The 15,744-nt window shown below is 51.9% G+C and overlaps 1 protein-coding gene across 6 annotated transcripts in view; it reads right to left on the bottom strand.

Annotated features, from left to right (window-relative positions):
- Positions 1-15,744, bottom strand: part of AMPD2 (adenosine monophosphate deaminase 2) — a 664,925-nt gene that overhangs the window by 324,278 nt on the left and 324,903 nt on the right. For 2 of the 6 annotated variants that reach the window (XM_086923570.1, XM_086923571.1), the window contains exon 1: positions 5,078-5,330. The exons of the other annotated variants lie outside the window; for them this stretch is intronic. In XM_086923570.1, the coding sequence (XP_086779696.1) occupies positions 5,078-5,294 (217 nt within the window). In that variant the 5' untranslated portion in view covers positions 5,295-5,330. Of the gene's footprint in view, positions 1-5,077; positions 5,331-15,744 lie in introns of those variants that run through there. 6 annotated transcript variants of the gene reach the window in all.

Genomic DNA, 15,744 nt, shown 5'->3' with positions numbered 1-15,744 from the left:
TCGAGAAAGCCTGGCGCAGAGACCCAACACCGAACAACATGACCGCCCTCGAGCTCGCCACCCGAAAACACCACCAACTGATCCACGCCACCAAGAAACTGCATTCAAGGAACGAATGGACAACAACGCCCACAACAGCAAGGAACTCTTCAACATCGTTAAAGAGCTCTCCAACCCCAACGCCGGAAACAATGACATCACCCCTTCACAAGACCTCTGCAACTCCCTCGCCTCCTACTTCCACAACAAGATCGCGGACATACACAACAGCTTCAGCACTCAACCGACGCACGCCACGACTGAACCACCACCCCCCACCACCACCCTCCGCACCTGGACCCCGATCAGCAACCGAAGACACCATCCGCACGATGAACTCCATCCACTCCGGATCTCCGACCAACCCCTGCCCTCACCACGTCTTCAACAAGGCCGACGCTGTCATCGCACCCCACCTGCAGGACATCATCAACACCTCCTTCGACACCGCTACCTTCCCGGAGAGAAGGAAGCACGCCGAACTCAGCGCTCTACTAAAGAAGCCATCTGCCGACCCCACCGACCTCAAGAACTACCGCCCAATCTCGCTGCTCCCGTTTCCTGCAAAAGTCATCGAGAAGACCGTCAACAAGCAGCTGGCCGCCTTCCTCGAGACGAACGGATCCCTCGACCCCTCGCAGTCTGGTTTCCGGGCCAACCACAGCACCGAGATCGCCCTGATCGCAGCCACCGATGACATCCGAGCCCTGCTCGACAACGGAGAAACAGCGGCCCTCATCCTCCTAGACCTCTCCGCGGCCTTCGACACTGTCTGCCACCGTACCCTAGTGCAGCGCCTAAGCAACGTCGGAATCCAGGAGAAGGCACTGGAATGGATCATCTTGTCCCTCGCCGGAAGGACACAGAGAGTCCGCCTCCCCCCGTTCAGATCAGAAGCCACCAAAGTGATCTGCGGCGTTCCTCAAGGCTCCTCGCTCAGCCCAACCCTCTTCAACGTCTACATGAGCCCCCTCGCAGCCATCGCACACCAACACAACCTCAACATCATCTCCTACGCCGACGACACCCAGCTGATCCTCTCCCTCACCAACGACCCCCGCCACTGCCAGAGCCAACCTACATGAAGGGATGACAGACGTAGCCAAGTGGATGATGAACAGCCGCCTGAAACTGAACTCGGACAAGACGGAAGTCCTCATCCTGGGATCTTCACCCTCCGCCTGGGACGACTCCTGGTGGCCCCCCGCCCTGGGAAGCGCACCCAAACCAACAGACCACGCACGCAACCTGGGCTTCATCCTGGACTCCTCCCTCTACATGACCAGACAAGTCAACGCCGTCTCCTCGTCGTGCTTCAACATCCTGCGCATGCTACGTAAGATCTTCCGGTGGATCCCCACCGAGACCAGGAAGACGGTCACCCAGGCCCTCGTCACCAGCCGTCTGGACTACGGCAACCCCCTCTACGCCGGAAACACCGCCAAACTCCAGAAGAGACTCCAGCGGATTCAGAACGCCTCAGCACGACTCATCCTGGACATCCCCCCTCGCAGCCACATCTCCAGACACCTGAGAGACCTTCACTGGCTCCCGGTCAACAAGAGAATCACCTTCCGTCACCTCACCCACGCACACAAAGCCCTACACAACCAAGGCCCAGGATACCTCAACAGCCGCCTCAACTTCTACGCTCCCACACGCCAACTTCGATCGCCGGCCACGCCCTCGCCGCCGTCACCCGCATCCGAAGAGCCACCACAGGAGGAAGGTCCTTCTCCTACCTGGCCGCCAAGACTTGGAACTCCCTCCCGAACCACCTCCCCCTCACCCAGGACCACCTTGCCTTCAGGAAGCAGCTCAAGACCTGGCTGTTCGAGCAGTAGCGGACCCCCCCTCCCCTAGCGCCTTGAGACCCTCCGGGTGAGTAGTGCGCTATATAAATGCTTGATTGATTGATTGATTGATTGATTGATTGATGAGGAACAGCCGCCTGAAACTGAACTCAGACAAGACGGAAGTCCTCATCCTTGGATCATCACCCTCTGCCTAGGACGACTCCTGGTGGCCCCCTGCCCTGGGCAGCGCACCCAAACCAACAGACCACGGATGCAACCTGGGCTTCATCCTGGACTCCTCCCTCTTGATGACCAGACAAGTCAACACCGTCTCATCATCGTGTTTCAATATCCTACGCATGCTCCGAAAGATCTTCCAATGGATCCCCACCGAAACCAGGAAGACGGTCACCCAGGCACTCGTCACCAGCCGAGTGGACTACGGAAACACCCTCTACACCGGAACCACAGCCAAACTGCAGAAAAGACTCCAACGCATCCAAAACGCCTCCGCACGACTTATCCTGGACATCCCCCGACACAGCCACATCTCCGGACACCTGAGAGACCTGCACTGGCTCCCCGTCAGCAAGAGAATCACGTTCTGTCTTCTCACCCATGCACACAAGGCCCTCCACGGCTCGGGCCCCAGGTACCTCAACAAACGCCTGACCTTCTACACTCCCACCCGCCAGCTACGATCGACCAGCCACGCCCTCGCCGCCGTTCCACGCATTCGAAGAGCCACCATGGGAGGAAGATCCTTCTCCTACCTGGCAGCCAAGACTTGGAACTCCCTCCCCATCCACCTCCATCTCACCCAGGACCACCTCTCCTTCAGGAAGCAACTCAAGACCTGGCTGCTCGAGCAGTAGCGGACCCCTCTCCCCCAAGCGCCTTGAGACCCTCCGGGTGAGTAGCGCGCTATACAAATTTCCTGATTGATTGATTGATTGAGCGCCGATCCACAGCAATCAGACTAATCACAACGCTGCATTGCAGCAATGTGGTTGGCTCAGGGGAGTCTGTGTGCCGGATGTTTCCTGCTGCAGCCGGACTGCAGAAAGGAAGAAGGAAGAGGATGCAGGGGAGGGGGCACCCGTCCGGCCGTTCCAAGGTTAAGTGTTTGTTTTGATAATTAACCCCTGTCCCTTCCCCCCGCCCCACTACCCCGTCTGGTGGCAGCCACTACATGTCTATGTCATCTATGGTACTTCTAAACATGTGAGATTCTTCTATTGATCTGGGCCTTTTCTCCACCTGCGTGTAAATTCTCAGACCCTCAAGACCTAATGTGTGTAATAAAATGTTCTTATTCTTGATAGGTGTGAACTTCATATCTTCAGTGGTGTAAAGATAATTTATAAAATACTACGTACATTCTGGCCACTTCATGGTTGGTTCACCGTGAGAAGCAAAAAAGGCCGGGGGACAAGTAAGCATGAACGTTTTCACAACACACATTGTGAATGTAAGAATCACAACCATCAATTGCCACCAATAGACAGAAATATGCAATAATGGAAGTCACTAAAGAATATTAGTAGTACCATGCAAAGCAAGACCTGAAATATAGGTGGAAACGACTGTACATAAAAAGCTCCTCCAATGCAAAAGAGAAGAAAGGGGCTAAACGGTCGATGGTGCTGTGACAAAGGCGCCAACGTGTTCAATACAACATGCACTAATGTGAAGGATGGCTTCTAGGTCGATGGAAGTTTCAGCGGTTAATGCACATCCTTCACCAGGTGGCAGTGTGCTCCAGCAGTGTTCCAGATAAGAGGTAAAGCAGCAGTAGGTAAAGTTTATGAGTGTATTGACTGTATACGCTGTGAGGCATCAGATTGCACTCAAACAAGTATATAGGCCACAGACCACGGTCACAATTAGAGCATCCTCCATAAGGAAGCCTTTTGTAGGCAGCAACAAGGTGCTTGTATTCCAAGCAGCAAAAAATTAATAAGGCTGACAAGTCTTCCAGGTGCATGTTTTTCACCTCTGGGTGAACTTGTCACAACATAGTTGTGAATCAAGGAGGAGCAGAGTTTTCTTAGTAGTGAAGGCTTGATATATTCCATATAATATTGAGCTTCATGAAAGTCCCCAGAGGTGCAGCTGCTCCACTCCCAGTAGTCAACTGCCAACCCTGGGAGTTTCAAACCCAAACATTCCTAGTTCAGAATACAGAACACTGACCATGTAATGGGTTGGGGCATGAGTTGAGAGAACAAGATAAGAGACAGACACAACACAACCCCCCCCAATCTATTTCTGATAAAGGACCATTCTGTGGATAATTTAGCACTTTAGGAAAACCAGGTTGCCCATGGCATCTTGGCAAATGTAGTATGTTGAATTATATCTTCCCTGTTATATGATGCTCAGCATAGTGACTGCAATCTAGAATGTTTGTATTTAGAATGTTAGTGAGGGAGTTTAGACAGTTGCTGAAGGGCTGAGCATGATACAAGCTGCTCCTGGTGGGGTTTGTTACTTTTATACTTGATTACTGAATAAACTACTTGGAAATATCATCTTCTGGATTCCACTCGTTTATCCTCCATACTACATTTGGTACCAGGAGTGGGGTAAACTTCCACGTGAATTTCAAAGACTTTAAAAAAAGGGAAAAACGGAACGATAATTTAAAAAGATAAGGATTTATTTGACAAGGAAACTTTTTACTGGGCATTCAAACTTACTGGCACAAGAGCCCCAAAAGTGACGACCATCGATCGCCTTCTACTTTCATGTGCCAGGAGCTGTTTGATTTATTTCTGCCTTTGACTGCTGCTGACTGACCAGTGAGTGTGACACGTTCCTGTTACAGTGTGCCCATCATAAACTACTTGGAAATATCATCTTCTGGATTCCACTCGTTTATCCTCCATACTACAGCAAACACGTTTACTTGCATTTTTAAAAAGGGTAGGTGGACATCACTGTAATGTTTGAATTATTAAAATATTTTTTCCAGAACTATCAATTTTATAGAATAATTACGAAACATATGTTTTCGTTTTGGGGAACGACATTAAACAGTTTGAGACCACTCACTGCCCTGGAGTTTTTTCTAGGAAGGCAACAGATGATAAGACATCAAATTAGAAAAAACCTGCTACCTGGCCTCTGTTCTCGCCCTACGGTACACTCCTGGCCAACCCTAGACTCAATGCTGTTGGTGTCGAGGAGACAGACTATTTTTTGGGGCCTTATACATTGTGCAAGTCAGTGTAACATACCTCTGTATTGTTTCCATGCTGGTTTCCTGACTTTGGAATTTCCTCCATGAACAGTTTCTGTTCCATCACTTGGGTTTTGAACACCTCCTGCTCCACTGTTTTCTGCTGATCCACTTCCTGCTGGAGCAGGTTTTTTCTCTGCATCTTCAGCCACCTCGTCACTTTTTGTTAGAACATGTGTTGCCACATCCTCTGCTGGCGGAGCGTTTCCCGCCATAACCGTAGCAATTCCTATCCTAGATCTATCTGCTAAACTGATTCCTACTAGAGCACTTCCTGCATTGACAGCTTCCTCTGCCAAACCGCGTGCTGCTGCATCACTTCTGACTAGTGAACCTTTTGCCCCTGCATTCGCTGCCAGCTAGAGAAATGACTATCTGCTATAACATTCCAACCCAGCACTTTCAAGCACACCTTGCTCCGCTGCTTCGTGCTTGAGCCCCCTTCTGCCCCACCAATGTTTTGTTTTGGTAATTTGTGCTGCTAGGTCAAAGTCTGCTTTAACAGTTATTTTTTTTGTTGCACTTCGCTTTTTCTTAGAGCAATTCCATCGTTGCTAGATGGAGTCCTAGCCTGGCGCTAGCAATTTCTGCACTTTCAGTTTCTACAAAGCAATCTCCCCGCCAATTTTGAATACATCACCATCTGCCTCATTATTACATACTACAGAATCTACTGCTCTGGAACCTTCTGCTGGAACGTTTTCAACCGCAACCGCTGCACTTCCTTATAGACCACCCGTTGTCCCTCTACTGCCTGCTACTGCGCTTCCTGCTAGGTCACTTCCTGCCACAACAACTTTTCTTCAAGCAGCTCCAGCCTCGCTACTTCCTTCTTTCTCCAGCGGAGACAAGTCCTTATCAGCCAGGGTTTAGAATGAAAGTCACTCTGACATCATAATGGCGGAGGCTTCTTGGAATCCTCTCCGGGCAGCCAATCACCTGCCTCACAGATCCGGCTATCAAACACTTTACTCACAGCTGCGCAGACTTTGATCACTGTCCAGCGTAGGCAGGTAACTCCCATACTCAGTACGTCAGCCAGAAAGTGTAATTATTGCACATAAGCCAAACTCATTCGAAGGTTGGCGATGGGAGTACAAGGGCCAATTTTGGTAGGAAAATGTGTAAACCAACCCTTACAGACTCGTCTAGCAGTGGGTGTTCACAACCTCCTCTACAACCCCTTTCCTCCATGAAAAACAAGCATTGGCAATGTCAATAGGCCTGGCTTTAAATGAATGTTGTATGGTAAAGCGGAGTATTACAAGTAAATGGGATGGAAATGGATATGTATTTGTGCGTAAGTAAAGGACAATAGAGGGGAAACAGCCTTTACAACGTCGCCGGAACTACGCATTACCTATACAACGCATTCATATGCCTTTACCAGGCATGTCTTTACCACACCATTTTTTACCATAAACATGCCTTTCTAATGCATGCCTTTACAACAAAAAAAATCTCTTAGCAATCCAGCTGTGTGGAACTTACTGGAGGTAACATATAAGTATTTTGCAGGTAAGTGTATTATATACATACAGATATAATGTAAGGTGTTTTTTTGTAGCGCGCTCAATTACTACCGGAGTATCCTGGCGCGAATGACCGCTGGGGAACCCGTCCTGGCTTTCCCTGTGAGATGGTCCCATGCTGGGTATCTCCAAGGTGAAGCCAGGCATCCCCGGCGTCTGTGGGGGGCCGTTGTAGCGATGAGGCAAGCTTAATGCCCAGAGTTACCGAGTGTGATCACTGCCCAAAGTGGGCACCGAGGCGAGAATTATCAGTCCGCTGACCCTGGTCCTCGACCCTGCCGCGTCGGGAATCGAACCCTGGTCCCGGGCCGTTCTCAGCCTCCGGGTCTGCCGCCTCTAACCAGTGAGCCACACCTCGCTATATATATTTATATCTGTATGTATATAATACACTTACCTGCAAAATACTTATATGTTACCTCCAGTATATATATTTATATCTGTATGTATATAATACACTTACCTGCAAAATACTTATGTTACCTCAGTACGTTCCACACAGCTGGATTACTAAGAGATTATTGGAGGCCACGCCCCCTTTCTTCACCACTCTGGAAATGCACCTCCAGGCGCAGTACTGGTTGGGGAAGAAGTCCACTTTAATCCTGAGGCCCTCAGAAGTAAAGTGAAATTCATTGCCCAACCAGTAATGCACCATGAGGCACGTTTTGCAGAGTGGTGCAGAAATGGGGTGGGGCTTTCTTTTTTAAATTTATTAGGGAAGGGAGGTCATGTGGCCCCCTTCCCTGGACCAATTTCGGCCCCGGACAGCCCATACCCCAGAGCCAGGCTTTGTTTTCATATGGCGGAGAGGGGTGTGTGGTCCCCCTCCCCGGGCTGTTTTCGGACCTGTGGACCCCATCCCTGGGGCCCTGCTTTTATTTTCAAATGTTATTATTTTTTAAATAAAGGCCCTCCTCCACGGTCAATATTGGACCCAGGGACCCCATCCTCAGGGCCGACCTCTTAAAAAAAAAAATTATTAAAGGGAGTGGGGTCCAGTGGGCCCTGTCCCTGGGACGAATTGAGCCCCGGGTACCCCATCCCACAGGGTCTGGCCTTTTTTATTTATTTGTGGGGTTGGGACCTGCGCGACTCCCCCACCACCCATAGGTCAAATCCAGTCACGGAGACCTCATCCCTCAGGGCCTAGCCGTGCTAAGTGGGTGCCTCGAGGGCACCCACTCTCCACTGTGATTGCGGGGAAGCCTCAAGGCCCCTGCGTTCCTGGCATTTCTTTTGGACAGAGTGAGATTCTGAACATGGAGCTCCCTCTGCCCAGAAGCAATACTGCTTGCTTCTAGTAAGCGAGAGCATTTTTTATGCTCTCGCTTGGTAGAAGAGAAGCAGAGTTTGTTATGGCTTGGTGGGTTTGTTAAAGCCCCAAGAAGGTTGCAGCCCCTGGAGTTGCGGGGGGGGGGGGTCCGTATGCCCCCCACATTCGTTTAAGAAAAGCCCCAGAGAGGTGGCGGTCCCCAGGGCTGGGTGTTCCAAGAGGACACTACCTTACTAAAATTTAAGAAGCCCCTGGGAGGTAGGGGTCCCCGGTTCATAATAAGCCCCATGAGAGGGGGGGCTCATGTGCCCCCATCTCCCATATTTACCCAATGCCCCCTGGACCTGGCCCACCCGGCAACCAATTAATAACGAAGTATTGCAGCAGGCGCCTTTTTTTTAGATTTTCGCAGGACTAGCGGTTATAGCGCGTCTCCCACCGAAAATTTAAAAAAACTATCTATTAATCCCCAGTGTAACCCCTCCATCATATGAGGGGTCAGTGTATTCCTACCCTGCCACCTTTTATTTATTGCTTACTTTTTTTGTGGGACTTGGCTTCAAGACGGGTCCCAAGAAGGCTGCGAAGACTTCCTGGATGAAGTGTTGGCAGCCAATCAAATTTCAGTAGGATTTCAGTCGGATTTTGGGCTCCCAGGTATTTATATTTTTTTACTTAAATAATGAAATTACTGAACGGATTCACAGCAAAAGCAAGTTTCTGGGCCAACATCTATACACATATATACATATCATGTGATCAAGTCCGGTTTCACCGGACGAAAAGCTTAATGTCTGCATGGTGGAAAATAAATCACTGAATATTTAAAACTTGCCGGTGTGGTCCGTTTCCTGGTTGGTGCCTTGAGGTGCTGTGCTATCGGGGATTGTGTTTGCATACATATGTATATATATGTATTCCGTTCCCAAAAAGCCTCCAAGCTTAAAGCAGCACTCCGCAGGATACTGTTCAACCGAACCTTTATTTCAAATAGAAGTGATTCAACAGGCTGGTAATTAAAATCCCCGACTCGTTTCTGTGCACACCTGCACCTTAATCCTGGGGTAGACTGTTAGAAACGGGACCCTGGCCGGCCAAGACTCGCGTCGAGGTCAGTCAGGGATCGCCATTTCTAAGTGTCAGGGCAAGGGAGTCACACACCAAGATAACCCCTCTCTCGCCCTCTAGGTAACGTGGCGCGAGCAGTCAAGGCTAAACTTGGAGGCTATGTAGGTTAAGTGTTTGCGCGCGCACCCAGTAACAACACCCAAGGTCCACCACAAAGGAAACTCCACACAAGGTTATACAAAAAATAGCCTTTGTATTATATCAAAAACACATTAGATAAAACACACATATTGTTACACTGTGCCAACAGGCACGGGCAGAATTTACAAGGGGGATATTTACAAGACAGGGCCACCTGGACCACTGTCAGGAATCATCACTTTTTGGAAATAGTAATTAGTACATAGAATACTTTTAGAACCAAAATAAACGTGTATCACAAATTAACACACAACCAGTAATTACTGGTAGAGCATCAGAACCTCCTACGCAACCCTAACCACCTTAGGCAACTATTGCGCAGGGAACAAAAGACCTCAACTAGCAACACCTGTACTAGGAGAAAAGCAACCACCTAGGAATCACCAACATCTAGGGGTATACGCATAGGAACATTACACATGATGCATTAACATTCAGCGGTGTAGGGAAGGAAGACACATGATGGATCCAAACACATTCAGAGGTGCGAGCACAAGACAGCACATGATGCAGTACCTACATTCAGCGGTGTATGCAAGGAAAGACACATGATGCTTCAGAACACATTCAGCGGTGCGAGCACAAGCAATTGCGCAAAACTTCACATGAGCCACAACCTGTGGCAGTCCCTGTGTCCCAAAGTCAGGGCAGGCTGTAATAAGCCAAAAAGTACACCCAGCCTAAACGTAGCAACTGTCCACTAAGTGCTGGACAGTTGTAAATACCAAGGGTGCGAACGTTGGAGCCTCGCAGGCTCTGGACAGCTGGTTGTCCCTTCTGGGAGCCTTCGCGGCTCTCACACTGAAGAAATGCCCCCTGAGCCCTCTCAGGGCTCTACACAAGACTGGCCGTTGTTGGAGCCTCGCTGGGCTCGAAACATGCAATGCCCCTGAGCCTTTCTGGGGCTCTAAAGCAAACGGTGGGCCATGAGCCTCTCTGGGCTACAAATCACAAAATGCGGGCATCGTTGGAGCCTTGTGGGCTCGAAACCAGGAATGGCGCCTCAAGCCTTGCAGGCTCGTGAAGACAAATGCCCAAGAGCGTCGGAGCGGCCCGCTGCCAACCGGGGCCGCTCTAGAGGTCTCTACTCTTCTGATGTCCCTCTCGGGGGACCCTGCCGCCTGCCGTGCTCTCCCCCACCCTTGCACCTCCCAGAGCAGAGGAGCGACCCGGAGCCCGCTCGCACTCACCGGCTGTTGGAGGCGGCGGCTCCTCGCGGCGTCAGCTTCTCTTCTGCTGGGCTCTTCGGGGTGGTGGCTGTAGGCGGAGAGCTCCCGCTCCTCGGGACTCTCCGGGGCGGCGGCTGGACTGTTCTCTTTTCCCGGGCTCTCCCTCGCATCTCGCTGCGGCGCCGAGGGCGGGACTTCCGGTCCTTCGCGCTGGGATTGGCCAGCCCGCAAGCTGCTTCCGGGTCGTCGCAGGCAGCGCGGCGGCCCGGCGGGGCTTCACACACTCCTGGGCTGCGGCGGTGAAGTCTCTAGTGGCAATCCTTCGGGGGCAATGCCGGGTGGGCACCGGCGAGTTTAAACTCATCAATCACTCGAGGTGGGCACTCGAAGGAATAACACACGCCTGCAAATGCCGGGTGGGCACCGGCTGGCCAGCAAAAGCGCTCTCGAAGCGCCAACAAAGAAATGCACGACTCCGCTGGCAATGCCGGGTAGGCACCGGCCAAAGTACCCAGAGCGCTCCTAAGCGCGAATGGACAGAATAAAGCGCTCTTAAGCGCTAGAGGCCAAGCGAAGCGCTTCCAGGCGCTAGGGGAGAAAGTAAGCACTTTCAGGTGCTTGGCAAAATCCAGCAAAGTCCTTAGGTAGGCAAGGGGGCAAGGCTGGGCCAGGGGCCAGCTCACTGGCCCTCCAGGCAGGGAGGCAGTCCAAGTGGCGGTTCCTCCTGGCCCCAGCAGCAGCAGCAGCAGCCCCCTCAAGATCCTAGAAGAGAACAATTTCAGTGGGGACACAGCCCCATTTTTATACACTGAAATCCTTTGTCACAATGTGCAGGGTGGGGGGAAAACCAGTCGCAACTGGTTCTGGAGCACTCTTGATGGCCCAACCACCCATTTCATTCACTGGGGAGGCTAGGGTCGTTAGACACACCACAGGGGGGTGGAGCCAGCATTGTGTGGGGAAAACCCAGCCCATCCAGGTCACAGGTACACTCCTCCCACACATCACTCATGCTAATCTCCCACTCACCACCGGGCAGACCCATCCAGACTTCCTGGAGCCTGGCATGCCAGCCAGCTCCAGCCAATCACGCTCCAGTACCCTCCCTGCACACATATCTCAATGTCCAGAAGTAGCACTTCCCAACTAGACACACACATGCCGCAGACACCATCTTGCAGCATTCACTCTCACGAGTTTACACATACCAAACTCGAGCCTGCACTCCCCACGCATCAGGAACTACCGGGGACACACACATTCCCCATGCATTCCTATGGGAGGGCAGGCCAGCCATACTTCACGCACGCACTTTCACTCTGGGACTCAGGGGAAAAGTGCGCCAAGCCAGAAATCATGAACGCCAGGTCGCCATCAAAAGCAAAAAGTTCAGGGGTGAACCAGCCATAAGGGCCCGGGTCCAACACAACCCCCTTCCAGCCAAAACGCAGGGTAGACCGATCACCACCGTGATGGGCTTCCCTGCTTTGGGCGAAAGAACACGGACACGGGCCCGCCACTGCCGGGACACCGTCCTGTTCCACGCCACTGTGAACCCCTGGGATTCCTTCTAAAACCACCATCTGGAACAACTGGGCTACCCCACTGGTACTCCTCAGCTGTCCGCGGCCAGGACCAGGCCCTAGGCCACCCAGGTACCACTGGTTCCTGCCTACTCACCGAGTGGGGGGTAGTAACCCCTGGCATATAGTAGCCACTCTCCACTCTTCCTGTCTGCAAGACAGGGCTAGACTGCCACTGGTTCTCCAGCCTAGGGTCTACAACCTTAGGTGGACCAGGAGTCTCAGGGAAGGCTCTCCTCCCCTTACCTCTTCTTCTAGGGTTCCTCCACCTCCTGCGAAGTGTACACCTAGAACGCCATTCCAACCCAGGGTTTAACCCCTCAGGTTGCGCCGGGGTCAGAGGCGGGCTCTCCCACCCTCTGCACCCCCTTCCAGAGTTCTGCACCCTCCCAACTGGAGAGGTACCCCTGGAAGAAGTACTGGCTAGGACTCTGGTTACAGAAGTCCCACCCTTCAGGTCAGGCCGATCCTGAACCTGGCCTCCCAACCTTCGGTCTAAACCTCTAGGCGGGATAATTGCCTGGCACTCCAGGACTTCTGGAGACTCACTCACCATCCCCCTGAGGCTAACACATGACTTATGTGCTGTGTGACTGTCTGTCTGGCGCAGATCTCCCGTCCCCTGTCCACCTGACAGTGCGGGAAGATCCCCCAGAACAGAAGTGGTGTCACCATGGTCACTTACCGGGAACTTCGCCCAACTGGGTAGTCCCTGACCCACTGGTTCTCCCACTGGGGAACTCCCCCAATCACTCCTCACTTTGGACTTCCATGCCCCCCCAACTGGAGTGGCACTGCCGGACACTAGAACCACTGGAACACTATTTAAAGATACTTCAGGTTCTCTAGACACTAGGGGATCCCCCTCAAGGGGTCTAACAGGACAGCCTAGATCCCTAACCTGGTGTTCCCTCAAGAAACCATCCAGGTTCTGAGACTGGGTTTCGGGCACCTGGGAACACTCAGTCCCCCACTCACTCTTACTCCACGGAGACAAGACGTGAGCCCCTTCACCCCTCTCGCTACACTGGGACCTAGCTGGGCTACTCTGAGCCTCTTCCACCACACTGGTCTGGAAGATACCTAACCCACTACTCTCGGGTTCACTCACCCATGACGTGTCAGAACCACTGGCACCTTCCCAGCGGTCTGCTTCTTTTGCAATGTCCCAAGGACTCACGTAGTCACCTCTTGATAGGTGTTTGCGCAACTCTGGCACAAAACAATTGAGCAACTGCTCTCTGATAACAAGGTTGAGTAGTCCATCAAAATCAGGTTCCCCATGAACCTCTAACCAATCAATCAGTGTATCATGGCAATCATCCACATAATCTCCCCAATCCTGGTGAGGCAGTCTCCTACTGCTCCTGAACTTCAACCTGTATGTGTCCTCTCGGGAACAAGGTACCACTCTTTGGAAACGGGGCATGGCACTTCCCGCACCAAACTCTCTCTTGCTGCCACCACTGGATCCAACCCTCCCTGGGGAATCCAGAAAACTATGACTGCGGTCAGGGGATAACCTACCCTCTAGGGCTATCTTCTCCCTGGCCAAGGCCCTCTCAGCCTCTGCAGTCCGCTCATTCACACCCAGCTGCGCCATCTCTCTGGCATGCTCTAACCTGAGCTTCTCCATGGCCAACTGGTGCTCCCTCTCTTCTCTCCTATCCACCCACTCCTCTGGGGACAGGGAAAGGGATGGGGTGCTACATCTGACACTGGACCCAGCAAGGGACTCCCTATCTAGGGGGTACTCGCTCTCTGCTGGCGCCCATCCACTGTCAAACTCACTCTCCACATCAGACTCATCAGGGCTCCCCTCAGACCCACCACCCTCATGGTGTGCGGTCCGGGCCCTCTCCCTCTCACTGTGCTCACGCTCCCAGTCACTCTTCTGCCACAGGATCATGTTATCCCTAAGCTTGGACTGGGTGTCTGACTCACTCACTGGGATGTCTCTCTCCTTACAAAAATGCACCAACTCATGCATACTGTACTTAAACAGACCACAGAGGTTAAAAGGAGATTCCATCTTGACAGGATGCTCACAGACACGTGCAACACAGGGGACTTAACTGTCAGAGCTGAAGCAAGAGCACACGGTTCAAAGTATTTCAGCAAGCTCCCTACTAAAGAGAACTCACACTAATCTGTCCCAGGCAACACACCATTCATCCACGCACACCCTCCCCTCGTACCGGTAAGGCAGTTTTTACCACCCCTGATTTCTCAACCTGACCACACGTGACACAGGTACCAAACTCTGGGAGCAGGGCAGGGGACAAATGTACCGGACACTCTTTGGAAAAAGAAATACTAGAACTTCAAAGGACAATAATCCCCAACATGTAATTATCTAAAATGCAGAGCTTTGAAGTGTGGCCTGTTGCCACTGCAGTACAACGCAAACACAAATCCGGATCCACACCGCCTGCCACCAATGTTAGAAACGGGACCCTGGCCGGCCAAGACTCGCGTCGAGGTCAGTCAGGGATCGCCATTTCTAAGTGTCAGGGCAAGGGAGTCACACACCAAGATAACCCCTCTCTCGCCCTCTAGGTAACGTGGCGCGAGCAGTCAAGGCTAAACTTGGAGGCTATGTAGGTTAAGTGTTTGCGCGCGCACCCAGTAACAACACCCAAGGTCCACCACAAAGGAAACTCCACACAAGGTTATACAAAAAATAGCCTTTGTATTATATCAAAAACACATTAGATAAAACACACATATTGTTACACTGTGCCAACAGGCACGGGCAGAATTTACAAGGGGGATATTTACAAGACAGGGCCACCTGGACCACTGTCAGGAATCATCACTTTTTGGGAATAGTAATTAGTACATAGAATATTTTTAGAACCAAAATAAACGTGTATCACAAATTAACACACAACCAGTAATTACTGGTAGAGCATCAGAACCTCCTACGCAACCCTAACCACCTTAGGCAACTATTGCGCAGGGAACAAAAGACCTCAACTAGCAACACCTGTACTAGGAGAAAAGCAACCACCTAGGAATCACCAACATCTAGGGGTATACGCATAGGAACATTACACATGATGCATTAACATTCAGCGGTGTAGGGAAGGAAGACACATGATGGATCCAAACACATTCAGAGGTGCGAGCACAAGACAACACATGATGCAGTACCTACATTCAGCGGTGTATGCAAGGAAAGACACATGATGCTTCAGAACACATTCAGCGGTGCGAGCACAAGCAATTGCGCAAAACTTCACATGAGCCACAACCTGTGGCAGTCCCTGTGTCCCAAAGTCAGGGCAGGCTGTAATAAGCCAAAAAGTACACCCAGCCTAAACGTAGCAACTGTCCACTAAGTGCTGGACAGTTGTAAATACCAAGGGTGCGAACGTTGGAGCCTCGCAGGCTCTGGACAGCTGGTTGTCCCTTCTGGGAGCCTTCGCGGCTCTCACACTGAAGAAATGCCCCCTGAGCCCTCTCAGGGCTCTACACAAGACTGGCCGTCGTTGGAGCCTCGCTGGGCTCGAAACATGCAATGCCCCTGAGCCTTTCTGGGGCTCTAAAGCAAACGGTGGGCCATGAGCCTCTCTGGGCTACAAATCACAAAATGCGGGCATCGTTGGAGCCTTGTGGGCTCGAAACCAGGAATGGCGCCTCGAGCCTTGCAGGCTCGTGAAGACAAATGCCCAAGAGCGTCGGAGCGGCCCGCTGCCAACCGGGGCCGCTCTAGAGGTCTCTACTCTTCTGACGTCCCTCTCGGGGGACCCTGCCGCCTGCCGTGCTCTCCCCCACCCTTGCACCTCCCAGAGCAGAGGAGCGACCCGGAGCCCGCTCGCACTCACCGGCTG

This window comes from Lissotriton vulgaris, chromosome 5, assembly GCF_964263255.1.
Source record: "Lissotriton vulgaris chromosome 5, aLisVul1.2, whole genome shotgun sequence".
Taxonomy (NCBI): domain Eukaryota; kingdom Metazoa; phylum Chordata; class Amphibia; order Caudata; family Salamandridae; genus Lissotriton; species Lissotriton vulgaris.
The sequence above is the reverse complement of the archived record's forward strand: the minus strand, read 5'-3'. Positions and strand labels throughout refer to the sequence as shown.